At 42.8% G+C, this 27171-nt stretch overlaps 2 protein-coding genes across 2 annotated transcripts in view; one reads left to right on the top strand and one right to left on the bottom strand.

Moving 5' to 3' along the window:
- Positions 1–6332: 6332 nt before the first annotated feature.
- Positions 6333–27171, top strand: part of T265_05280 (hypothetical protein) — a gene marked incomplete at both ends in the record, with an annotated part of 29976 nt that continues 9137 nt past the window's right edge. Inside the window, 2 exons of the mRNA XM_009170255.1 lie at positions 6333–6382; positions 10800–10915. Of these exons, the coding sequence (XP_009168519.1) occupies positions 6333–6382; positions 10800–10915 (166 nt within the window). The remainder of the gene's footprint in view (positions 6383–10799; positions 10916–27171) is intronic.
- Positions 7436–26331, bottom strand: T265_05279 (hypothetical protein; the record flags this gene model as incomplete). The annotated part of the gene is made up of 5 exons (XM_009170254.1): positions 7436–7510; positions 14981–15061; positions 17691–17850; positions 24722–24797; positions 26289–26331. The coding sequence occupies 5 exons, from the start codon at positions 26329–26331 to the stop codon at positions 7436–7438; spliced, it is 435 nt and encodes a 144-aa protein (XP_009168518.1).

Raw genomic sequence — 27171 nt, 5'->3', positions numbered from 1 at the left:
GTATTTTAGGTGATGTCAGGATAATGTCATAGTTCGGTGAACTTGAGTAACACAACAATTTGGAGGATGAAGTATTTGAACGGTTGTTTTCACACTGAAATTAGGCGATTCAGTGGTGTCTAGCCAATGTACTGGTTGAACAGTCTAGTGTTTCGTTGTTAACAGTGTGATTCCAAGTAGTCAGATGCCGCCTGGGCAACGGAAGACTCACCAGAGAGTTGTGTCTACTCAACCAAGAGGTTCTCATCTTAAGTGACTATGAATTGCATAGTTCTGCTCCATGTCGGTCTCTAAAGGAAGCAAAACCTGAAGCGTACCTCACAACGGACTCTGTAAGTGTACATTGCTTTTCGGCTTCCTATCAAGAATAGTATGTGAAACTCTTAGGATATTCAAATTTCAAAACACCACTTGGAAAAGCTTGGTGTACCGAATTTAAGACCAATGGTGCTTCGGTACACTTGGGACTCACATGAAACCACGCCCCATTCTTAGGAATTGCGGAACTCTACCAAATCCCATTCATAGGCCCATTCAATAATCGCAGCTGAGCCGCATTCGACCTGCTCAGGTCATCATACGTCACGGTCATGAATGTCTGATTGTTAACCATTGAGAGACTGTGATTCTGGTATGAACAAAAACATCGAGAGACTGTGATTCTGGTATGAACAAAAATGAGATCATTCGAGTTGACTGAGAAACATTACTGCCATTATGCTTACCGCCGGTGGATAGGGGACTCGATTATGCCTGCAGGATGGCTGGGATAAGCACGTGCTGTACTGAGGTGGAGGTCGCGGAATCAGTTTCCTACCTAATAACTCTGAGTCGGATTCCCAACCAAGCAAAAGGTAATTGTAGACTCTGTATCCAATGCTAAACGGAATTTACTGAAGGACCAAAAGGCGGGTACGTTGATTATAAAAAGGTATCTTCATTTGCATTTCAGTAATAAGAATGTCCAGCAAGTGCTCCAAGGTCGTCCAAGATCGTCTGGCTGAGTAAAACGCACATGTTAGTACGATTGGAATGTTAAGTGATGAAAATAAGTTCGAGCTGAAAGGTTCGCTAGCTGCTTCTTATGGAAAAAGAAGATAGAATGCACAACGGCCGAATTCACAACGAAAGATTATGCTTGTTTCAGATGATTTCGTTCGTGTTCATGTATGTCCGAAGAGCCGTGAAAGCCTGCATTGATAAATTCCTTTGTGGGCATGTAGTTTGGATACTTCAGTGACCACATGCGGCAAATATGTTGGAGTCCGGTATAGCACCGGTATAGCACGGACCTCTAGCGATGCTTTCGTGAACTATGTACGGTTGACTAGCATCCAGTAGATTGGTTCGTCAGTAATGGTTTTTTTCACGGGGCACTTGCGCATAGTTTGGTAATACTGCCCGGGAAGGATGTGTTACTGCCTGAGAGACTAGGAATTCGACAGAACCAGAAGGACTAAGGTTGAAGGATTACCTCACAAACGCTTGCTGAGAAACGTCAACTGGAATGACTGGGTGAGTACCAGTACCACATTAAACAATACTGCACTGGTGTCGTCCATCACCTCTTCGGCTTTCATATGAAACCACACTTACTCAGCATTAAAAACATACAAACATGAATACCGGAAGCCGACCTGCCTGGCCTTCAGGACCAAACATGCTATGCAGTTGCAGTAGTCACCTACTTTCAGTTGTTAGAAATTGAGCAAACTTATTTCAAGTTATCGATTTTATGGAGAGATTTCGATAGCTCATTCTAGACTTCGTATTCGTATGCGTGTTCACACATTGACTAGCCCGTCGAGTGACGGTTTCTCAGTTCACTCATCTTATGGATTGTTCTTCCCTCCAAGCTACCCATAGTCTGTTGACAGTATGAGGACGGCATGGTCTTCAACTACCAGCTAAACTATTGTGGTTTTGAGTCTCCCTACAGGGGGTGTACTACCAATGAATTCTAACAAGGATGAAACAGCTGTTCTGCATCTGCTTTCAGGCATGGACTGATTTCACTGAAAGGGCAAGCTCTCGACTAGGTTATCTCAGCTTGTCCATGTGTCTCGCAGCAAGGGCGCGCTGGTGTTCCGAAAGCCTCTTCTGCTCATGAAGATTTGCGTACAGGTTGCGGAGCTCCACTCTTTTACTAAGGTTGGTGTGTTTTATCTAAACACTTGCAAATGAAACATTTATATTCGAGTATCGAAATACGCTGGGTTTGTAAATGCACCACAACTGCACATATCGTGTTTCTGCTGAGAGCCACGCTTTCTCCCGGTCTGCTCAGAAAAAGGCTTTCTCACGGTCTGAAATTAGAAACGAAGTCTTTTCTAGACTAACCCCCATGTAAATCATAATTTGGCCTTTCATACATACGCATTAGTTGTTTAGGAGTGTGATAATGGTGTGTGGTGGTGGTTAAGATTGCACTGTTCCACTCAAGTCATTTTCCCCGATGGCTCCCTCAACTGAATAAGCTCGTATTGGTCAATTATTCGTGTTGCGTTCAGCATCACGCCAAATAATGACGTAGCCGGATAGTTGTCAGTGTCAACGAAGGTGACGAAATTCTTGAACCCTGCAGTAAGTGTCGTTTCTATGAAGCATGAGGTACAATTTGTGTAGCATATCCAGTAAGGGTTTGTGCTGTGAACCACCGTCGCAGACCATGGTTATGCTGCATCCCGTTCGCATCCCTGTTTTTCTTTAGTTGGTTATGGAGGCTGTTGAAGGTAGTGGCTTCTGATTTTGACCGTTTGTTTTGCATTGAACTGACGTAACGGCCGCTGCGTCAAGTCCGTGGCCCCAGCCAGCTAACGGCAATCAAGTGAATAATCACTTGAGTGCCAACTAGGCCTGACGTGGAGCCCGATTAGATGGCGTATAAAATGATGTAAGCGCAACATCTTGCGTTGGATTCGTCTTATTCAGATCTTAATCCCTTAAATTTTGCGCAAAGTCATTGTATTCTTGTAGAAATATGATGTCATGAATTTGAGTACCCTGTATTCGGTGGAAAATGTTTGATCCAGAGGCTCCGGTTCCGAATTCCATGCCAATGTCCTCTGGCAGTCAAGTAATGGATGATCCTTTGGATGTATACGGCCAAAACAAGCATTTGAACTTAGTAAGGACTCCGTGATGACCTTCTGTATTCGTATTTCATGTTGGTAATGACCTGAAATAATTATAAAAAGTCGACAAAGACTTCTGGGCTAGTTTTGGAAGAAGTTCTCTTTCATTCGACCGGTTTTGACTTTTTTTGCGAAAAGAGATCCTCAGCTGCACATGAACGCTTCACTAGGTGTTACTCAGACGTTGTGCGACTAGTGCGAAGCATTCGACTAATTATCACCTGATAAATCGTTCAGGAAGACCAACGGAGCACTTGGTTTCATTACAAAACATACGTGCACACCAAATAGGAAGTAAAGAATGGAACTTCTGATGCCTTGCAGTGTACGGAAAGGAGCATGTATGTATGTATATATGTATGTATGTATGTATGTATGTATGTAAGTATGTATGTTACGCTGGGTTTGTAAATGCACCACAACTGCACATATCGTGTTTCTGCTGAGGGACACGCTTTCTCACGGTCTGAAATTAGAAACAAAGTCTTTTCTAGACTAACCTCCATGTAGATCATAACTTAGCCTTTCATTCATACGCATTAGTTGTTTAGGAGTGTGATAATGGTGTGTGGTGGTGGTTAAGATTGCACTGTTCCACTCAAGTCATTTTTCCCGATGGCTCCCTCAACTGAATTAGCTCGTATTGGTCAATTATTCGTGTTGCGTTCAGCATCACGCATCTTTTTGGTAGGGTCAACTTAAATGAATTCTACCTGCCAAACAATGACGTAGCCGGAAAGTTGTCCGTGTCAACGAAGATGACGAAATTCTTGAACTCTTCAGTAAGTGTCGTTTCTATGAAGCCTGAGGTGCAATTTGTGTAGCATATCCAGTAGGGGTTTGTGCTGTGAACCACCGTCGCAGACCATGGTTATGCTGCATCCCGTTCGCATCCCTGTTTTTCTTTAGTTGGTTATGGAGGCTGTTGAAGGTAGTGGCTTCTGATTTTGACCGTTTGTTTTGCATTGAACTGACGTAACGGCCGCTGCGTCAAGTCCGTGGCCCCAGCCAGCTAACGGCAATCAAGTGAATAATCACTTGAGTGCCAACTAGGCCTGACGTGGAGCCCGATTAGATGGCGTATAAAATGATGTAAGCGCAACATCTTGCGTTGGATTCGTCTTATTCAGATCTTAATCCCTTAAATTTTGCGCAAAGTCATTGTATTCTTGTAGAAATATGATGTCATGAATTTGAGTACCCTGTATTCGGTGGAAAATGTTTGATCCAGAGGCTCCGGTTCCGAATTCCATGCCAATGTCCTCTGGCAGTCAAGTAATGGATGATCCTTTGGATGTATACGGCCAAAACAAGCATTTGAACTTAGTAAGGACTCCGTGATGACCTTCTGTATTCGTATTTCATGTTGGTAATGACCTGAAATAATTATAAAAAGTCGACAAAGACTTCTGGGCTAGTTTTGGAAGAAGTTCTCTTTCATTCGACCGGTTTTGACTTTTTTTGCGAAAAGAGATCCTCAGCTGCACATGAACGCTTCACTAGGTGTTACTCAGACGTTGTGCGACTAGTGCGAAGCATTCGACTAATTATCACCTGATAAATCGTTCAGGAAGACCAACGGAGCACTTGGTTTCATTACAAAACATACGTGCACACCAAATAGGAAGTAAAGAATGGAACTTCTGATGCCTTGCAGTGTACGGAAAGGAGCATGTATGTATGTATGATGTATGTATGTATGTATGTATGTATGTATGTATGTATGTATGTATGTATGTATGTATGTATGTATGTATGTATGTATGTTAGTATGTATGTATGTATGTATGTATGTATGTATGTATGTATGTATGTATGTATGTATGTATGTATGTATGTATGTATGTATGTATGTATGTATGTATGTATGTATGTATGTATGTATGTATGTATGTATGTATGTATGTATGTATGTATGTATGTATGTATGTATGTATGTATGTATGTATGTATGTATGTATGTATGTATGTATGTATGTATGTATGTATGTATGTATGTATGTATGTATGTATGTATGTATGTATGTATGTATGTATGTATGTATGTATGTATGTATGTATGTATGTATGTATGTATGTATGTATGTATGTATGTATGTATGTATGTATGTATGTATGTATGTATGTATGTATGTATGTATGTATGTATGTATGTATGTATGTATGTATGTATGTATGTATGTATGTATGTATGTATGTATGTATGTATGTATGTATGTATGTATGTATGTATGTATGTATGTATGTATGTATGTATGTATGTATGTATGTATGTATGTATGTATGTATGTATGTATGTATGTATGTATGTATGTATGTATGTATGTATGTATGTATGTATGTATGTATGTATGTATGTATGTATGTATGTATGTATGTATGTATGTATGTATGTATGTATGTATGTATGTATGTATGTATGTATGTATGTATGTATGTATGTATGTATGTATGTATGTATGTATGTATGTATGTATGTATGTATGTATGTATGTATGTATGTATGTATGTATGTATGTATGTATGTATGTATGTATGTATGTATGTATGTATGTATGTATGTATGTATGTATGTATGTATGTATGTATGTATGTATGTATGTATGTATGTATGTATGTATGTATGTATGTATGTATGTATGTATGTATGTATGTATGTATGTATGTATGTATGTATGTATGTATGTATGTATGTATGTATGTATGTATGTATGTATGTATGTATGTATGTATGTATGTATGTATGTATGTATGTATGTATGTATGTATGTATGTATGTATGTATGTATATATGTATGTTCGTGCAGTTTGTCCGTTTGGGTCTTTCGACAAGTGACCCATCGGTCTGGTTTATGCGGAGGCGCTCACCATGAGACTTGAGCGCGGAAAATTTCCAGCGCTTAGTATACCTTCATCTCACATTGAGAAACGTACAAATCTCTGTCGTAACTTTAAAATTGGCTGCACTACACACCAAAGTCAGTTCAGTGGTCTCTTCAGAGACAGTCAACAATGGCTTGGAAAGCCTTTAGTGGAAATTGCACAAAACAAACAGGAACTTGGTAGGATCAAGTGGGCATTTTCCGCACGTCCAACTCGTATTTTTTCTGGCCTACGATGCACTATCAAAAGACATTACACAACCAGTTGAATCTACCAGGGCTGCGCCATTTTATTCTCCCCGTCCACATACAATACATGTTTCAAGAGGATCTCAACCAACGTACGGAAACTTTACCCAAGGAACAGTTAGTCAGCTGAATCATATAGAAATTGTTTTGTTATTTGGTGATTATCAGCCCTTGCAATTAACTCTATGCATACTTTTATCAGAAAACTATTTTAAAAAAATAGGCTGCGAGATCTAATCGGTTCGGCTACTCTCGTCATTCGCAAACGTTTTGGTATGTAATCGTTTTTCCCGAGGCTAGCTAAATCGATGTAACAAATAAGTTACCGATGGGTAAGTAATAAGTTATAAAAAAAATTGCCGGCCATAAAAAGAAAATTACTCCATTTCAAATCATTCCAAGCCGGCCAAATTTCAAAATGCAGTAAGTACATATGAAGGCGTCCATTTTTGTCTGATTTCTACAACCTGAATAATTACGTCCAGAAAATCGCCTGTTTATCGTAACCCATACATCGTTTAATAATTTGCATTTGTACGGCAGCGAAGCATCGGTGTTGAACACTGATATCATGCTGTTGATGATGATGATGATGATGATGATGATGATGATGATGATGATGATGATGATCAATTTGCTATCAGTCCCACTAACAGTTACACCAACAAAACTGGTCGGCTCTTTTCTCAACGGATCCACGAAAAGTTGCAGATCTTGAAGCCTTACTTCAAAGTGCCAATCATCGAGTGTCGAACGTATAACAGAGGTTGATCATGTGGAGATTTAGTGGCCGAACGGTCAAGTGTTCAAGTTACTATCCAGGAGGTCGCGGGTTCGAAACTCTGCGGAGTTTCGTGATATGCGCACTGCTGACGATTCCCAATACGGATGAAATAGCTGTACAGTGCTTCTTGGCTTTTCTGCATAGACCGGCTTCACACAAAATACTCAAATCTCCTCACACTACCAGCACAGGCTGATCATATTGTATGATCCGCTGTTGCCTTTACTGTACGTTTCTGAGGTCGGACTCTGAAAGTGTTTGATTCGAATAATACAGTGTGATGAGATCACAGAGGCCCAAACGGTGGAAAAGGAAACGTCCTGTTCAATTTGTCCTCGTATTGTTGAGCTAACCGCAAGCCTACTTTCAAAGGCAAATGTTGTTTTTCAGGGTTTTTTCTTCGGCTCCACGGCACCTGGAGTCGGTCGATTTGTTTGTTCGAAATCACCGATTGTTTTAAACTGAATTACTGACTAAAACGACCGGGCGTTGCTAAGTCGATGGTGGAAGCACTCAGTGCTACTCTCTGTTGCTTGGCTGAAGTGGAGATCTAAAAACCCCATCACCATTGCTCGATAATATTATCAGCTTTTAGAGCTGAAGTCTCACCTTAGGTTTTGCGAAGCTTGCTAATGCCATACAGGTCTGATCGCCATATCGGTAATGCAGGTCCCCGGAGTACCTCAAAGCTAATTTATTTTGAAACGCGAACAAAGCGGTCACAACCCATCGGACAGGAAAGCAAGGCTGATTCTACATCAAATTTGAAGAACACGATTTCCTAAGACGTGGTTCCGAACTTTTCTGGGTGTCGTTTGAATACGGATAAGAACTAAAGAGTAAATTTCAGTAGACATATAATTCCAAACTCAACTATCAGTTTATTGTGGAATCGGTGCTTTGAAATACAAACCGATGGTGTTCAAACGTTTCACCAGCAGCGTACACCGTCACATTTAACAGACATTAAATTCATTTACTAGATTGTTTCCATTTGTGTGCCTCCAACGCCCGTCCTACGACCAAATGTTCCGGAGTGTTAGACCTATAACAGTGCTAGAAGTGATCTCCGATGACTATTGTTGTACAGACAGAACTGAATAATGGGTGGGTGTATGCCCCAGGTTTGTCTTATAAGTAATGCGGCCACTTCGTATTTACGGTGTAAGCCTCAAATTTTTGCTTGTCCCCACGTGATTTGTCAATAACGGTCATCAGATAGACATCCTGCGGATAGTGTTGAAATATTTGGGGTATATTTAATTTTCCTCCCGAGTTTCCTTGTCATGAGTACTAGTCCTCCCGTTTTTCACTTAGATGCAGTTTCAGGACGTAACAGGTGAAGTGAAAACATTGCACAGTATAGTTCCTGTTCCCTCCCTTTCTTCTGTCGGCTACAACGGTTCTTTAAAACCCGAAACATTATTGGCATTCGACATGTCGAACCATGGGAGCCCTAACGTACGTAGACCCAGATCGGGACAATTCTAGGCTATGTAAAAAGTCACGTTTTGCATGATCCGCTGTGGTCTATGACTACAAATCATTTGATACAAAGAAATAATAGCATGCATTCCGCCGATCAAACTCGAAGTACCAAAATTGAGTAATCCAATATCCTCACCTGCCCATTTGTTCTTTTGAGATTCATGGTTAATCGGTTATCCGGGTGACGGATAATTTTGAATTCCGAGACAAATTAATGCTTAGAAGGAGGCGTAATTTTATCCCATTTATTTAGGAACAGCAAATAAATGTATCCCTTTCAAAGGCACTCACAAAGAAGTTTAATGACCAAGTTTTCACCAACCACTAATTTCGATTTACCATACCTTGAAGGAGGAACTAATTAGGGTTCAAAAAGCAGTTCTCACAAATGACAGGAAAAAGACGTGAAAAGTAACGATAGAAAAAATGCTACTCAAGTCATTTAAAAAACCTCCCATAATCGATTTCTCAGCGAACTTTATCTCACTGTAAGATAATTTGGCTGCTGATTCGAATGTACAAGAGTGGCTGTCGCTTACTTATCAGCCTTCGTGATTCTGTCCCGATTGCTGTTATGGCGCCCTGCCATGCAAAGCTTGTCTGATAAACACTGCAGAATTGTAATGCCTTGCTTACTTTAGGGGTTTCTACTTGCGTGACCAGTTACAATGTTACGGAATGTTGACCTTCGTGCAGTGGTTCGATTTCTGTCACTCATTTACCTCCAAGTCTTTCCTCTCTCGTGCTATTGGTTGAGTTGAGACTGACTGATGATAAGACGGTCCAGCCATATGATCACCGGTGTAATCCCACTCAATTCCCTTGAGATGTTCACTTTATCGGCTTTCGGATGCCGGAGATAGAGTCGCCTGTCTTGTACCACTACTACTACACGCTTGCATGAGGCCACCCCAGTTCAGTCTCTTGTTCTCTTGTGAGAACTCAGTAGCTCCTGTCAGAAGTCCTGTTGCCTTGGTCCCCCTCTTTCGAATTGAATGGATTTTGTACGTTTGCATTAGGATTCGATCAGATGTGTTCTACTTGTTTACCAATTAAACCTTAGCCAACACCACAGACAGTGAAGAGTAACTACTTCACTAATGTGACGAACATCATTTGTTCTCAGGTTGTATAAGCTCTTAAGACAAGCGATCACGTGTCACCTGGAAACTACCAAATGCAGCATATCCGCGGGCCCAAATGGACGATATGGCAATCAGCTATCGAGGAACGGCTCCAGTTCAAGACTGTCGTTCCTTCTGGTAGGCCTGTCTATTCGTTTTCCTTAGTGAGCATGCTGGACGTAGTGGATGCAGTACCCTTTGAGTGATCAATTCAAGGTTGTTGCCGTTACCTAGTGATGCAGGGGTGAGTTGGTGCAAAAGTGTTGAGAAATAGGCCAACATAACGACAACATTGATGATTTGGAGGATGAGTGAAAGTATGTGAAAATGGCTTTGCTCACAGTCGGTCAGGCGAACCCCGCATTTCGTTAAGATCAGCATCTCTTAGTGATGTGGAACAAAGTATAATAACAACTGACTATGATGACATACTCAGATCCTTCGAAGGTCGAATAGTGATTGACAGGGAGCGCTGGTGAAAACGAATATCAGGAAGACGGATGAGGTTTGCGGAAAGGAAGAAAACAAATTCAGCCAATCCGATGAACTAGCACTAGGACCGCTGGTGTTAGCAACAGCAGAATTCTTAGAACCATCACGATCTGAAACGACGGGCTGAGCGTTTGGAGAGTAGTTCAGCTGGCCCTCTTCATCAGTCACATGGATCTGAATAGAACATCCGCACCAGTTCTCCATTGGTAACAGAGATCCTGAGCGAAGTTTTATTGCCTTGGGTGACGAAAGATCTAGCCCAGACGATTTGCACTGATACCTTCTGAAAAAGGCGGCGAATCCTTTGTAGCTAGTCTGACGACCGTAACGCGAAATATCTCGAATTGGAATAGACTACTGGCAGAATGAAGCCTTTCGACAGTAAATGCAGTATTCAAAAAGAGTAAGAAATACAGCACAAAAATACCGAGATATCAGTTTGATAGCCAGGTGTTCAAAGCTGTCCTCTGGTATTGTCGTGCGCAGCATTATCGATTATCAGGTTAGTCACATTCGTAGAACTCTAACTAGGTTTCACCCTGGACGAGACTGAAAGTTGCGAACAGTGCTTAATATGCGCCACTTTTTCCGGCAACCGATATCGATCGTTCTTCTCTATTTCTATTCTTAATCCTTTTTTTGTCAGAAATTCTCAGTGTCGATCAATGAATCCTTCTACGGAATATGGCCGCTACGTGTGGAAGATTTTCGAAGACCCACCGTGTTTGACGGTCGACGCCAATGTGGCATCGCGCGCATTAGGTGGGAGCAGCGGATAAGTGATACTTAGGCACGCCAGATGGTTTTCAAGGAACGTCAATCTTCCCCAATGGATCAGCTGGTCACACTTCGTAGGTCATTTATCTCGTTTGTCAGAGGACATATTGGCTCGAAGAGACTTCTTCGTCCAGTTATGTATCGGTTGGGAACTGACTCAGAGACGATCAATCTATTACTTAACAACGAATCAGGAAATACACGGTTAGAGATGCCGGAGCCAGACACGCCCACAGATGGTTTGCCTGACGTTTTACGCAGTCCCTGTCCGTCCTTCACTAAAGTTACTGCATTCCAAGCGGGTGGAACCACGGTATACGTGTTGTAGCCGAACAACTGACTGACCGTTTCGTCACGGAGCTCTCAACAACACCAAACTGAGGTGAAATGAATCTGTTCAGAGCGTGACTACCGTTAGCCCGGCAAGTTCTTCCACATAATTTTTGGTTCGAATTCCACATTACAGTCACTCTGTGTTATCTGCATTCTGTCTACGAGCTTTCCTGGTGAAACAAGTTGAAAACGCTTTGCCCCTTCCAAATTAGGTTACGGACGGTATACGCTGAATGCAATGCCTTAGTGCCCTCCTGAATTGTGCCACTGCTCGATCTCGTCCTCAACAGTGTACACTGCAGGAATACCAGTAGTGGCCCTCGCTAAATCTCCACATGGAAGGTGCAGAAAATCTAAAGCTTTAGTTTCTCACTTTGAAACATAATGAAAGTGTGACTTCCATCGCGGAGGCAGTCCATCACTGCATATAATCACACAGACTGGGGAAGTTTTCTAGTAGTGAGCTGTCACATATCTCTTCCAACACCGACTATAGAAAGTGGAACTCTTGAACACCCAAAATGACTGCCTATTGAAAGAAAACGATCCGGCACCCTTTCAAACAGATCTTCCATTTGCATCCGAATGAAAATCACAAAACTGCTCCCAGTTGGTAGGACCAAATTTTCTATGGTAAATACAGCGCACGTTTGCAACCTTCCGTCCATCCTAAGAGTTTGACATTGTTTGTATCCTTCTCCCTGAAATAGCAGCTGTCGCTGACTTTGCTAGTTGGAACTGGCTCTAGGTGTCAGCGTCTCATGACTGGCAAAGCAGCCAAAACAGCCCGTATTCGGACAAATGTCTCCTCAGAGGTGTTGACCCAAGCCAATCAATAGAGTAAACAACAAAGTGTGAATTGCGTCACGAACTCAGTCGAAACATGTGAAATCGATCAGCTTGACCGTTCAGAGGTCACCAAAACGGACAGTTTCTCTTTGTGCGAACAATTGGGGTGGGTCAAACCCGGCGTTTTCTGCTTGTGAAAGCATTCAGACGCACACTCCAATACTTATTTCGTACATAGATTAGTCAGATAAGTGAAAACGAAGGGTGTCATTAACACGAGAACTCTCGGAAAAAAGCCTACTGCCCCCAGTCTTGTCGTTCGTACGAAGAAAAATTCTCTTGTGAACTGAAAGTTACACATAAATGTGATATCTTGTGCAAGACAGAGTGCAAAAGAGCAGCATTCTACCGAATCCATTAAGGTTACTTGAAATGTTTTGACCGGAACTTGAGAAATAGCCATGCGGAAGGTGGTATTTCTTAAAATGGAGTTTTTTCAACCACCAGTAGAAATTGCGACATAAGGAAGATAGATTAATGACCACGATGTTGGAGAATATAAGATATAGCTTTTCAGTTACGTTGAAGTGCGTGAGTAAAAAAGGGACACTGCATATACCGTATTACACGTAGAAGTTCAAATTTCGGCTAGAAGAAAGTCTATTTCAAGTCCAAAACTCGACTAGGTATGAATACCGTGTTTTTGAGTGGTTAAATTACTGCCATTTTTAGACGAATTAGTAAAGCCAAAAAGTATTTTGGAACTTCATTTTGGGTGTTAAAATCCTCAATGAACGCATACTGCAGCTTCGACATTTCTCATATACCTCTGGATGCTGTGTTGTCCAGAAAAGGTCACTGTCTGAACTGCTCACCTGTTCATGTTGGTCGGCAGTGTTCATCAACCTAAGTGGAGAGGAAATCTTTCCGACCAGCATAACCACTTCCTGTAATCATATTCGGTCATGAAGACCTGATACTTCGAGAATATTTTCCCACACTTCCTCACTCAAAGACAATATCCAGGCGGCAAAGAATCGGTTTTGGCAGGTGAGCCCAGTATTCCGCAGAACATTAGACAACTGCAATCATTTTACGCAACCCTCCAGTTCAAACGTTCAGTGCAAGGGTGTTGTTGGAGTGATCAACGGACAATCGCCTTTGCCATTTCAGGCATCCTGATCGAAATGGAGAGATTTACGGACAGGTGAAGACTTTACATCCCTCCAAACTATTACATACACGATTAGTGGTGGGATTTGATGACATTTTTTTGCAAACCACCCTATGACAACTGGTCATTTGATCGTAAGCAGTCCGTTCCATCGACTCATCGTATGATCAGTTATTCGCGAAGCTTCCTAGTATTCTTAATTATTTCACACAGAAGATTTTCAAAATGTTTCCGAAGATGTGCGGGGCTGAACAGAGCATGAAGTTGATTACGAATCCAGCCGTATCTTTCACGCCGACGGGGAGTAAGCTGTGATCTCTCCTATGGGAAAGCTGCTCTTCGGTGGAAGAGATTGCAATCTAGGTCTCAGGTTGACTTCGCTGATGGAATTCTCCTAGACTCGCTATGAGAGTTACTGGACTTATCTAGGGTGGTTCACATCAGGGAGACAAGTTCCCCTATGGAATGAGAACGTCTTACTTCTGCCTTGGGCCGAATTTGTGGAACTGGTATTTGTATCGTACTCCCTTGTAGAGTCCTCATCCTGTGCTGCTAATTTTATTTGTCTGGTATCAAATCGATGACATGACGCACGCTACCAAAACGAATGAAATGCAGTACCGCTACTGCGTATCTGCTGCGATATTATATTGTTTTAACCTCTGTTTTAACCCCTTGAAGAACTGGAAAGAAAACTGTTTGTTAATCCAAGGTTTTCAGTGTCTCACTTCTATCGACTAGTCGAAACCAAACCGTAATTAGAACCTACATCGGTGACCAAATGTAAACAAGTTCCTAACAATTCACGTGGGACATTATCTGTTTTTCAGCTTTGGTCTCAATCCCAATCGATAGTGCCGAGTATAGGTCACTTACCACGAAATCTCAGGCCCGTACGGTCTCACAACAACCCCTTTTGTTTTTCAGCACCTCTGTTTTCAGAGACAACAGAAAATACAACGGACCAATATCGCCTGAAGTCCAATATATGTTAACGTAGAAAACCATTTGCAAAGCCTTTATGTCAGGATACAGCATCTCCGAATGTGTTTGGGATGATACTATCGCAGCGTTGTAGAGCAGAGATAACAACTCTCCGGACATAGTAAATTCTAGACCATTCGTCTCACTGGGTAGGTTGGGACACACTAACCAATTTGTTTGTTTAAAGAAGATCAAACAGTGGGAAAATTTCAACAAGATACAAAGCCTCTGTACTTTCAAACCTTGTAAGCCCACCATGGTTTTGATAAACGCCATAATGGTCTGTTTCGCACCTGATGGCCGCTGAATGTAACTGGCCTTGTTCTGTACATCACAACAAATCACCTTTTATAGCTCACACTTCCTGTGGCACAACCAGATTTGCAAGTTTACGTGGCTGATAAAATCATATATACCCTGTATGTGGGTACGAACAGCCAGCGTTTCGCGTGTTCTCATCCGGCCAGTAAACTCGTATCCGACATTGCTTGTTATGTGTACGGTTTATAAATATAGTGATTATCCTCATAAACTTATGGAGATTTTAAGATTCAAGAAACCTGAATCAGCTGACCGGATAACTCCCCTACTCTACAGTGCAGTTCACTGAATCTGTCACAAACACTCCATGTTCAGTTTCCTGAAGTCTGTTTTTGCACTCCTGGTTGATTCACCAATTAGCTAGTTGTTTTTTGTGGTTCACCTGTGCCATGAAATGAATTTGTACACATCCACGTCACATCGACTGCCTCGGTAGTTGAATAGCTTACATCGAGCGGGATCGGATAGCGTAGGTACGCAGGCTCACTCAAGTTCAACTGAATCTCCAATTCATTTCTGTGTTGATTGATCTACATAGAACCATATAGCATGATGATACGCGTAGTGAAAATGGACTGTCGTTGCTCGACCGACCTGAATCGACCAAACCAGTGAAAAGCTGAGGCAAAATAAGGCAGCTCACGAAAAGTGAACACGATGGGACCCCTCTTCAGTATACCCCTCCGCAGTAGTCTGTTTTCGATTGAACCCGTCAAACTTTTCAGGTGACAACAGCGAGATTGATCCTCTCTCAAACTACTGCATAGAGTTTTAAGCTGCATTATTCTATGAATTCACAGAGAAGAGCCGGACTAGAACATCATCAGCATCTAACTCGTTAGAAAAGCCGCCATTGATCACACCATACAGCAGTCGCTTTGCAATTTAAATGGTCAACCACGAAGGAGGATTAATAGGCTACTATCCACAAGTCTCCAAAAACCTGTTGTTCTAAGGGGCATGACGCTGCTGGAGGTGGTGTTTGATCCTTATTCGTGAATTTAAGTGTGCCTTCCAAAGAAAGTACTCTATGACTGGTCATGTCTATTGCCGATCCCATAACATTCAGGACAAACCACTTCGAGCAACCACTCGCTGGAGACTGGGGGACAAGCTGTCCGATGAAGATCACTTCATAACCTAACGACTAAAAATGAAAGCCATTGCTAGTAAATACAGTCACCCTGGTGACATTGCTTTATCCAAAGGAGAGCACATTACAGGCTGGACGTGATGGTGGACGAGAATCAGTCGCATTTCCAACAACACTTCTATGCCTGTACCACTTCCTTCGGTGCTTTGCTCGGAATTTTCATCGATCCATGTGGCAAAAGAACATGCTCCAAACTATGAACCGAAGTGGCCTTCATAGCTTCTGCCTACGAGCAGCAGCTCCCAAACGTCAAGCAATTAGGTTTACAGGTGGGACTACTGTGGACCCCTGCTGATAATGATGACAGTGACAGTAATGGTTATATTGACGGTAAGGATAATGACAACAGGTAGAATGAACCGGGATGAACCACTTTAGGTGACTGATGTCAATAGTCAGGGTTAATCAGTAGGAGTGTTACATCTTGGTGGAAAGGTTGGTGATATGCACCCTATCAGGACCGGCTCACATCCCATTCTGGGCACATTCAGGAATCACACGTAGTAACGAAAATTTAGCACAGCAACCATAGCGGATATAAAAGCTTTTTACTGGGAATGAAAGCTGAATGGATGCAAGTGGATGATATCTTTGAAAGTGTGTTTGATCCTTATTCACACATGAGTTCAGCGGAAGCGGAAGCTTCGCTTGAACTTCCCACCTCCGGAATTTCATATCCTTTAGCGAGGAACTATCCTCGAAATTCAGGTGCTTGATCATCATCCAAATTAGCAGCCGGTTTGTAGTGCGGCAACTCAGATTTAGGTGTTGGTGATCCTGAGATTCGTAGAATTCACGTTCACATCACTCTCGTTTGAACGATCCTCCTTCTGTCCTGGCACACTGGTGAGTCTACATGAAAGCACTGGACTAGAGCACATAAGCAGTCCATATCCTTGGCAGGTCGGAGCACCCGATATGCGAAACGAGAATGTTTCCACTACTCCACCAGCGCTTGCTGAACACGCCTGGATCATCAAGTCTGAATAGGTGATATTGTTCAAAAATACACTTATTGCGATAACAATTTGGTTTTGATGGGTGACCCACCTGGAACCCAGCTGAATCTCTCACATGTTGTTCACGCTTGAGCGATGTGATTGGTGTGCCCGACGCATCGAACGACGACCCAGTAACTGGTCTGAATGTGTCGATCGATTGACCCGCCTGTCAGGACTTCCCAGTCAGGTAGCTTTATTTTAACACTTTTTCCCAACAAATAATTCAGATCATGATTTACTTCCATCGTGAACTGATGCTTCTTCAGAATGTGATTTAAGAGAAGGGTATCAAATTCGCTATGTTCTAGTCTGAGGACGCACTTACATCGGTCTCATGTTTCTCAAACATTAGGGACTGCAGGGTGGTTTATTTTTGTACCGTCATTCTCAGCACGCCGAATGGCAACTTGCGAAACTGCGCCGGCTCATTCGTATGCAATAGGTTTTATGTGAATCTGTCTGGATCAGCTATGTATCTTTCCACACACTGCTTTTCGGGTTCAGCAAGTGATAATAAGTTCTATAAAATGGAGGCAGATTCACAACTGCTATAGATAATCGCATAGCCAGTTTTGTTGCTCACAAAGGTAGGCACTACCACTGAAGATAAAGTATGGGTCTTCAAGATGTTCGGTGACAGATAGGAAGAAAAGCTCTCCCTCATCAGATTTCCAAACTTTTCGTCTGCGCAGAGGGTTTAGCTCCTCGGTCCACAAAATAAGATGAAGCAGGTAGATATGGTTGAAATATTGTTAGCTATGCGATCGAACAAATCCTGATTAGGGGGTTCCTCCACCTAATTGCACCACTGAAAGCCAACTACCTCAGATGCAGTCAGTAAATACTCTTCGTTCGGAATCAGCATGGGCAGGGGAGTGCATTTGCTCCACTACCCGTAATCCCAAAGAGGAACCGCCTCATCATGATTGCGGTGGGTCCAGACAGTCACTTAAAATGATCTGACTGAATCCCCGTTTGGAGTTGTCGTCAGTGAGCCAGACATACCCGTGACTCATAACTGTGTCGGGCAGTCAGATCGATTGCCTCGGTGAAGTCTGAACGGCACCAGCAAACTTTACCGGACGCAGAACGATCCCAGTGACTGGAAGTCTGTGACAATGATGCTTGGATCTCATCACGTTGCCTATTAAATGGTTCAGTCAAACTAAAACCAATTGGTAAAGAAGTGAAGACACCAACGTCAATAACAGAGGTAACGTCAATAAAAAATTGAAATAACTACATTTATTGAGAACTGTACTCAAATTGTAGACGTGACTCCCGATTTCACCCTTGTTGATCTTCTTAAACAACAAAGCTGATCTACTTAAAACGAGACGCAAAGTGAATGACTTGTTAAACTGCCATCCACAGCCGGTAATGGCTAAGCACATAAAGTATACGGATATCGATAACTATATATTCCGCTATCAGTTGTTAAGGCGAATTCAAGATTTGGCTTATTTTCTAATCAAAGATTTGTTCTCTGAGAATTCAGTTTTGTAAATAAACCCGTCATTTTCAGTGTCATCATCCGCACTCCAGGCGGTTGGCATTAAGTTGACTGACTTTTTGTTTGGTCCATATTCTCTGTTTCTCAGTATTTATTTTAGGAATCTGGCTGAGGAAATTAATAGCAACAATACGTACCAAAACACAAGGTCTTCCGAGTAGTTTACAAATTTTTGGCATTAAGTGACTGACTTTTGTTTGGTCCATATTCTCTGTTTCTCAGTATTTATTTTAGGAATCTGGCTGAGGAAATTAATAGCAACAATACGTACCAAAACACAAGGTCTTCCGAGTAGTTTACAAATTTTAAGCGTTCCAGTGCCCTAGCCGAAAGGAGTTCGTATACCTAGCAGTGGCTGTCAACACAAAATGAGAAATAATTCACCAATAGGGTTTCATACCGTTTTCATACACACAAAAAAAACCGTGTTGCACGGCACACGATTGACGCCTCTCATAAGAATATCAAATTTCGGGGCGTACTGGATGAATTCAGTCCATTGCTAGACTTGGTGAGAAATCATCGAAAATTCAAGAAACAGTTGGAACCGTACACTTGAAGTCTGTTACGAACATTTTTGAAAATGGAACTGAACGAATACAACTGTTGTAGCCACTAGGGTGTTTGTTCAAAGTCCCTCACATTAGCTGGGGATGAAAATGCTGCTGAATTTGTCAGAAGGAAGAATGATGAGAACGTTCCAGAATAGAGTAGTGGCCAACAAAGTGTCTGGTTTCAGCCGACTACCGGTGCCAAATGATAAATATGTGTAACACTATGTGCAAATGCTCGTTGCCAAACCCGTATGCTTTTGGCATCGAAGCCTTGCGTAGACTACAAATGTTCCACATTGAGCTGCGTGCGGCAATCTAGTTTACCATGATGAAAATTTTTATGGGGCCATAAACGCGCACACACCAATGGCGCTTTGGCGTCAACAACGACGCTGGCTTGCACTAGCGCATTCCATCACAACCGTATGCTGTCTAATGGTCTAACACCATCTGTGGTGGAGGTGGCCGGCGCTTCATTTGAAATGCACAAACCACAAACATCCTGGTTTTATGGACCAGGAATCGTGTACGCATCGGCTTATCCGACCATCAAACTGTTTATTGACGAACACACCAAGTTCTCAGGTCACTTTGTCAGAACTACCTACGGTCTCGCTGTGGAAGCAAACACGATGGACTCTTAGGTATACCGAGATCATGTGGATAACGTTACCAAGGCGTTAAGTTGAGAACCGACGGACGTAGTACGAGGGAATTTGTGAAGCTCCCCGGCTGCGCGTTAACTTCGAACACTTCTAGGTCATATTGTGTGGACCGTCACGATCTGCACAGAAGTCCGAGCGGATATCACACAGGGTAACAGCATTTATTTAAAAGAGCGAAGTCAGTAAAATTATAAAAAACGTCGTTATCAGACTATGTAGGTACGTTATTTAGAATGCTGTGTGCTGTGCTCCGCTGTTTCAACTAGATTCTACGACATTGCAATGCAGGCAGTTTGGTGGACCAAAACGTTAAGTGTCCAAGCATCCAAATTAAGTCCTATTTAAGATAAACTACACAAAAAATCAGCCCATTCAGAAGGCGACTACAACTTTTCTGTCAAAGCTTTACGACACCCCACATCGTTCACGCACCGGATGAGTAGACCTGAATAGCCCAGAGTAGGTCATCCGTGTGATTTTACTTGCTTGTAACAGTGAACCGTACTTTCAGCTAAACCGGTGTAACAAAGGACACTGGTTCTATCTGCTACATCTCTGTCCATCAAGGATAAGGAGAATAAGGGAATGACAGTCATGCGTTGGAGGAGATGGCCTAATCAATTAAGTGACGTCGAGTGGTTCTGTTCGTCCGATATGACATGGGATGGGAGGGCTACGTAATGAAAGAACTAACTTTAATGCAGGTTCGCCATTGAACGAGTGACGTACTCATTGCTGTCAAGGTCACTAACGGATGGTCTGTCTCGAGGACCCCGTGCGGAGAGACGGCAGTTACCAGCATGGTTGATCTGACTTAAAATGGTTTTCCTCTCTTCTTTGTTAATTTAGGGATTGACCACCCGATACATGGCTGGGTAATAGTAAAACGCACTGTGGATCCAGTGTCATTTCAGTGGAAGGATTATCAGTTGTCTAGTACCGTTTTTTTTAATAAAAACCACGTCACTTTATAAACACTGATCCCTCCCATCAGAGATCTCTCCGATGAGAGGCTACACCACAGAAGCATCCGCCATCATCCAAGACCGAGTAAAAAGGACATTACTTTCAGGAGAAGGCGTTCACCACTATCCTGGTAGTAGGCTGTCGCAAAACATCGGCGTGAGTGTGAAGAGCCCTTGAGAATGAAGCACTTTTGACGATTTCAAAAGCCAATTGTGAATACAGGGTTTTCTTTAATAAAGTAAGTTTCCAGCCCAAGAAACAACTTGAAAGGACTATCTTCATCGCGACGTGAATCTCCTCGATCAGAAATACACCGCACCATCTCGACAACTATTTGTGATTTAACCCACTGTGACACCATCGCATCCTAAAAACACTTAGCAGTTTTCCGATCATCCAACCTGTGCACGAATGCGCATGCATGCACACCCGCGTCTGGAGTGGGTATCACTCCACAGAGTGGCCATTGTTCTCCTCAGGTTCGTAGGTGTGGCAGACTAATGCAGATCATGAGCCCAACTTCACAATTTCTCGAGCGAAACAGTATACCGGTGAAACTGAGTCAGACGACCAGAATGCGCCGTTGATTTGATCACCTCAGGAATACTGTGTAGGCAGACCGGCCAAGCGTAATGCTAATTTAGCGGTGAGTGCACACGGACATACAGAAGTGACGCGACCTACACAGCCTCGCCAGCCAAAAATTCGATGGCAATGCGTGACCTTCAAGTGAAGTAAGGATGCGACGTCAAACTGCCAGCCTTCCCTCTCACGCTAGCAAAAAGGAAAGCCACCTTTTAAACTACAATCGTCTGTAAGCAGCACGATACTAGGTGATCAGCCAGGAGTTTGATCTACGAAAAGTTCACCAGGTCATCGAGGTTCTCTTGAATAGCGTTTATCAACGGAACAACGAATACGCATGTGTTAATTATACACTGAGTGCAAATCAACGCACCGGCTTCTTCCAGGTGTTCCTACAATCTGTACCATGATTTAGATTCCGCCCCTGGTAGATACGTGGCAAGGCAAATTACCAAGTCCCAGCTAACCGGGGGCGCGTGCGATACAAGTGTGACTGACCCATTACACACCAAATCCTATGCCGATATCATCTTCCATAAAGAGGGAAAAATTCACATTCAAGTCTATGCTAGAGGGCTCGGCGCTGCAATGCTTCGGAGTATGTGAGAGAGTGAACAGTCTCTGGAAACCACAGTCTCAAGAGCTAGATTGTGAAGATACAGCGACAAAGCATCTGTTCGTGATTTCCGGAGAATCTTTAATACATATTTCTGGTGTTGTGGACAGATCAGTCAGGTTTCCATCTGACTGACGCCTTTTGGGCGGAAAATGATTCACGTCGGTGCGTCACTATGCGAACCCAGAATAGTCCAATGATCACGGTTAAGGCTCCGCTTCTTGGTGCAAAACTCATCGGGTCTTTTTTCCCATCGGAATTATTCAGCAGAAAAGTTTATGGATTCGAACTTTATTAAGCGTTATACCATAACCTGCCCTTGAAAGACAGTGTACTGTCATAGTTAGAAGCCAAGAGCAATTTCAACGAAATATGATGGCAACACGGTGACTCGTCCAGCTCTATGCTACCGGAATTTGTTAACAGAAGGATTTTGCACAAGATTGATTAGCCTGGGAGATTCTGTTGAGGGGCCACCACGAACATGCTGTTCGCTTTTTTTCCTAAGGTCCTCTTAAATGCGTGACGTACCGGAACAGACCATCTACACTGGAACAGTTGAGAACAAACGTTGTCTATACACGTCATCGCATGATACCATGAACAATGGAAAAACTTATGGACAAGTGTTATGAAGTATGTTGCACTCCATACGGATTGGTGCTGGTCATTCTGAGCACATGCTAGGTGGACCATTTCATGTTTCATTTCTGATTCCCTCAATGTACTCTTTGTTCACATGGAAGCGAATTCATTGCCAATACAAACTCGAGATGTTTGGAATACAAACGTTCGCACGGATGTATCATTCATACATTAATTACAGTCTGTAGTTTGTCACCTAATATCGAATTTCGGTAGAAGGAGGAAGGAGCGTAAAGCTGTGCCTGGCTTCAAAGTGGGGGAACTTACTTAGGTGGGCAGAACAATAGGTATGTGTGGAACACCTGAGGGCTTCTGGGGGAATAAAGTTGTATATGACAGTAGCGATGAAAGATACCACATCACGACGGTGTTTCCGGCAACAGGTGGATTGGTGAAGAGGTAAGTGGTCGTTCTTGGAATCAAGTCACATATTGATAGCTAGGCGGAATAGGGCTAAATTTCAGACGTGACAATATTGATGGGCTAGCGGCAATCACTTTGTGATAGGTGGACCAACAGAATTTCGAGAGGGATTGGCCAGGTGTGACGAGAATTTGGAACGAAAGTATATCGGAACATTACCTCTGGCAAGGTCTGTATTGAGTTTATTTAAAGTATGCATCCGGTTGTTCAAGAGCTGAATAAATTCAGGGCTTGGTGGTGGTTGGGACGTCGATCGATGAATGATCGTCAGCGGTTAACCTACCAAATAGCCGGGATAGAGATAACTCAGTGAGTGGTCGTGCATTAGACCGATTTCTTTTTTTATCCTATGACGTTAGTAGTATCAACACTCATTTGTAAATTAAGTTGTTGTGAATGAGATACTCAAACGGATATCAACTACATCTTTCGTTTATAATATCCAACTGAATGTGCTACACGAGGACAGCCTCGTGTTTCAGTTGGACGAGTATTCACTCAGTCGATAGAGATTGTGTTTTTTATTTGTTAGCCGTGTTCTTTCAACATCGACTGATGGGAAGTATCTCAGATGGTTGTCTCGCGCACAAAAGACTGGCGACTTTCTATCCTCTCAAACTGGAATCGCTATCTGTTCCTCTAAGTCCTATTCACACATTTGTTACTTTATGTGCTCTTTCTCACTGTTTTATTCTCTAGCCTTCCTCATAAGTTACTGAAATGGATTTTCAAGCGCAGGAATGCTCTACGAATGTTCTTCCTACTGTTCACTAGACACTTTGACGCATATAACGGCTTTGCCCACAACAGATTAGCTGACGGCCAACACCCTTTCTACCCAACTCTACACGCAGTCATATCAACTTTCCTACCCTCGGTCAACGAAACCGATAAAGCGGGAGCTACTGCACCTTGGTACATTGTTTACAACCGAATGAGTGACTGACAGAAGGCTAATGGTTCACAGATTTATTACCAAGCTTTACGCAAAGGTAGGGCTGGTGAGTGACCGGGAATCGGAAACCTGGGCGCTGCTACTCTAGAGTGCAGTGGACCTAAATAGGACTATATATATGGATTTAGATTAGGAAACTTAAAACTCCAATTCAGGGAATGAACAGGCCATGTGGTAGACGGTCCTAACTTGAACCTACCGCTTATTTATCATGATTTCTTGGGCGGTAACTTGTAGTGAGAAGGACAATACTCCCCAGTCGTCCTGTCTTCGTTGGGTGTTCAATTATATCCTCTGAGGTTAGCTTGATTACGAAAGCTAGACATACTGATAAGCCTTATGTTAGTGGAATTGCTAATAGTTCCAGTTAGTTCGCTTATTCTTCCTATCGATTGATAACAAGTGCAAGCATTATAGCCTATCTGGCCGTATTTTACCGCGACCTTATTTCTTCCGATAGACCTGGCAACCACCACCACCAGTGCTAGGCTGACAGCGGCAGACAAAAGTGCTATGCCACTAAAAGTGCAATTCTTCGTCGTATGGTTGAAAGAGGATGACTGCAGTAGGTTGACTGAAGCTTATTGTTTCCTTTTTGGTCATGTTCTGGATTTGGTGACCTTAGTAAAGCTCGTACAGAAGGACTGAAGATAGATTCCCCACATTTTCCTCATTCAGCTAATTACACTGCACTTCAGTGATCGAAATCTGTTTGCTATTGAGTTGACTGTTTCCACCAACGACTCAATTATTTTTAGAGCATTTGAGCATTTTCCGCGGGAGCTTAGAACGATATGTCCAAATTTATTACTGAAGCATGCTGCGGTCCAACCAATAATTCCACTTGGAACCGTGATCGACTAGGCGTGCTTAGCCTATGCTTTCTGCCGGCGGTTGCAGTTTCCCGGACGACTTTCCCTTGTGCCGTGGACACACGGAATCGTGGCCATCCGTTGTCGCCTTCTGGCTGCACATGAATGTTATCGATCGTTCGGCTGACGAGTTTGTGCAGTTCTCACCAATCCTGCATGTCCGTGTGCGCTCACCGCTGAGTCAGCATTTCGCTTGTCAAGGTTCCACCGGTCTACCTAAACCCTAGGGCGATGGGACGCACGGCGCACTCCTGGTCGCCTGACTCAGCGCTACTGCGTGTTGCGCTGCCCGAGGAATAGTGGGGCTGGCCTCACGGTCTGCACCAAGCAGGACAAGAACAGTAGGCAAACTTCGGGCGCATTTGTGGTTAGCCATTGTCAAGTTTGGCTCATTGTTCAAATCGAAAAAATCAACATAAGTTAGAGTAAGGGCCTGAAGATGGGTCTTGTATGCAAGAGGTGAAGGCTGGATCAAAGTTTGCATAACTCAGGATCCTGCACTTGTTCAGTATGTGGGATACTGAAGGCGTGCTCATTCATTGTTATGGTTGTTTTTAGAATTCCCATATAACCTATAGGCTTTCCTGGACTTATTTTATTCGTTTGGTTCCGAACCTTCCAGCTAGCAGCACTTTCAAATGAGTACGTCCTGAAGCTGTTAAACTACAGGCATGAGATAGTGCAATGTGGACCTATGTGGTACCCAAACTCCCAAAGCTACTCGACTCACGGAACCATCGTGATAAATCAAAAGATGAACCGAATAACGAGTATTGAGAGTACACAGAGTCAATTTCGAGTGTTTACTGACCGATGAACTAAGAGAAACTTCATATTCATCGATATAGTTATTAAAGCTAATGATCAGATTGTACTGCACTGAGGTTAGATAGTTTTTGCCTTCTGGCGTGTAGCTGGATAGCTTCTTCAAGGAAAAGTGAGAAATCGCAGTGGGCTTCACCTGAATAGGAGCAACTCAAGATTTCTAGGCTGCTTTGAGGACTGAAATGTTTTGACTTCAGCGTCCAGAGTTTCGCCGCAGGGAGTATGCTTCCAAGAGAAAGGCAACGTAGTCTCCCAGGTTTAAAATATCTTCTGAATGCATAACATCCCATACTCAACATTACTGCTTAAGCTATATAGATAGAGCAAGAGTGACGGAATTCCGATGAAGAACGTTTGCTTTGGACACCAGAAACGTGGCTGACATCAGACTTAACACGAGACCGCAGTATTGCTTCCATAGAACTTCTCTTCTGGGCAATTTAACAACAAAGAGGTATCGACGGCAAGTTGTTTTCCGGTTCTCGAGAAGTGAAGGATCAAAGACAGCAACGGACCACAGCGCGTGCAAGAGAGACAGTGCAAGAGAGGTAGAGAGACAGACAGGCAGAGAGACAGTGCAACAGAGGCAGTATTTAGCGTTTGAACGTTCCCACTGATCAGCCTCCGGGCCCAAAGGTTGGTTAAAATGCGTAAAGTAACGAAGAACAAAATCATTTGGCAGGTGAAAAAAAGAATGTACCGTCATGGAGTTGACAAACAATCAAACAAAGAGGTACGCTTTGTAGCCTGGGAATTTCTAGGCTTCATATAGGTATCTCGAATATTTTCGCGAGGATCAAATGGAAACACCATAAAATTCAGCTAAAAACCTATTGACAATAGAAAGGTTTGGTTGTCTTGAAGGGAACTATTATGAAGTTGTTCTTTGGCCGCGTTATTTTTATAACCACCCGCTTGACACACAGAGCGTACAAAGATAAAAACTGATTATAGACGTCTAAACCTTCTCTTCAACCAAGTCACCTGTCACAGTGGGGAGTTTTGCTCGTGCCATACACGAAGCCATTGTCACAGTTTATATCTATGAATAGAATCCCGTCAATCAAAAACTCTTTTGTAGCGCTCCTCCCATTTTCTAGGTTATGTATGACTTTTTCCTTGTCCTCTTTGACAGATTAAGTTCGTTTTTTTTGGACTGCAGATGTTTTGGAAGTCGGTAGTGGACTTTCTCCCGCTGAATGACATCCACTCTCTCATCTGAGTTGAGAACATTCCCCTACAGATACCTCTGCACTATTAATGACGTCAAAAATGTTTCCAGACAGTTCATCAGAGGTATAAACAGCGTTGTGTTATGGAAGCCTTTTGATAGTGTAACATCAGCCGTTTTGGCACAGTCAAGACTTGTACGCAACGAACGAGATTTAAGTAGAAGCTCGGGACTCTTCCCAGTAACGGAATGGACGGCGTTCCTGTGTTGCATTAGAAAATTATCAATCCCACGGTCCAATTCCACAAAAGTAGTAGGAGAGAGTGAAATAATAGCAGATTTAAGTGTTCGGACAAAATTTTCAGCAAGTCCATTCGACTGGGGATGTCGCGGAGCAGTAAACAGATGTCGACAACCAAGACCCTTCAACCGTTGTCAGTGACCAAAACAGTTGGTACACCTTCGTGGCTGAATACTTTCCTCAAGGCTTGCTGAGTGAATTCGGCACTTGGAGAAGTAGTTAGAAAAACTTCAGGCCAACGTGAATATGCGTCAATAAGAATTAAAGCATAGTATTTACCAAGAAAAGGATCACAGTAGTCAGCATGAACTCGTTGAAATGCTTCACAAGTAACTGGCCACGGATGCCACTGTGAAGACTTGTTATGAATCTTATGTGCACACTTAACACAATTC

The sequence above is a fragment of the Opisthorchis viverrini genome, assembly GCF_000715545.1.
Source record: "Opisthorchis viverrini unplaced genomic scaffold opera_v5_99, whole genome shotgun sequence".
NCBI lineage: Eukaryota > Metazoa > Platyhelminthes > Trematoda > Opisthorchiida > Opisthorchiidae > Opisthorchis > Opisthorchis viverrini.
This window is presented reverse-complemented; position numbering and strand designations above follow the sequence as displayed.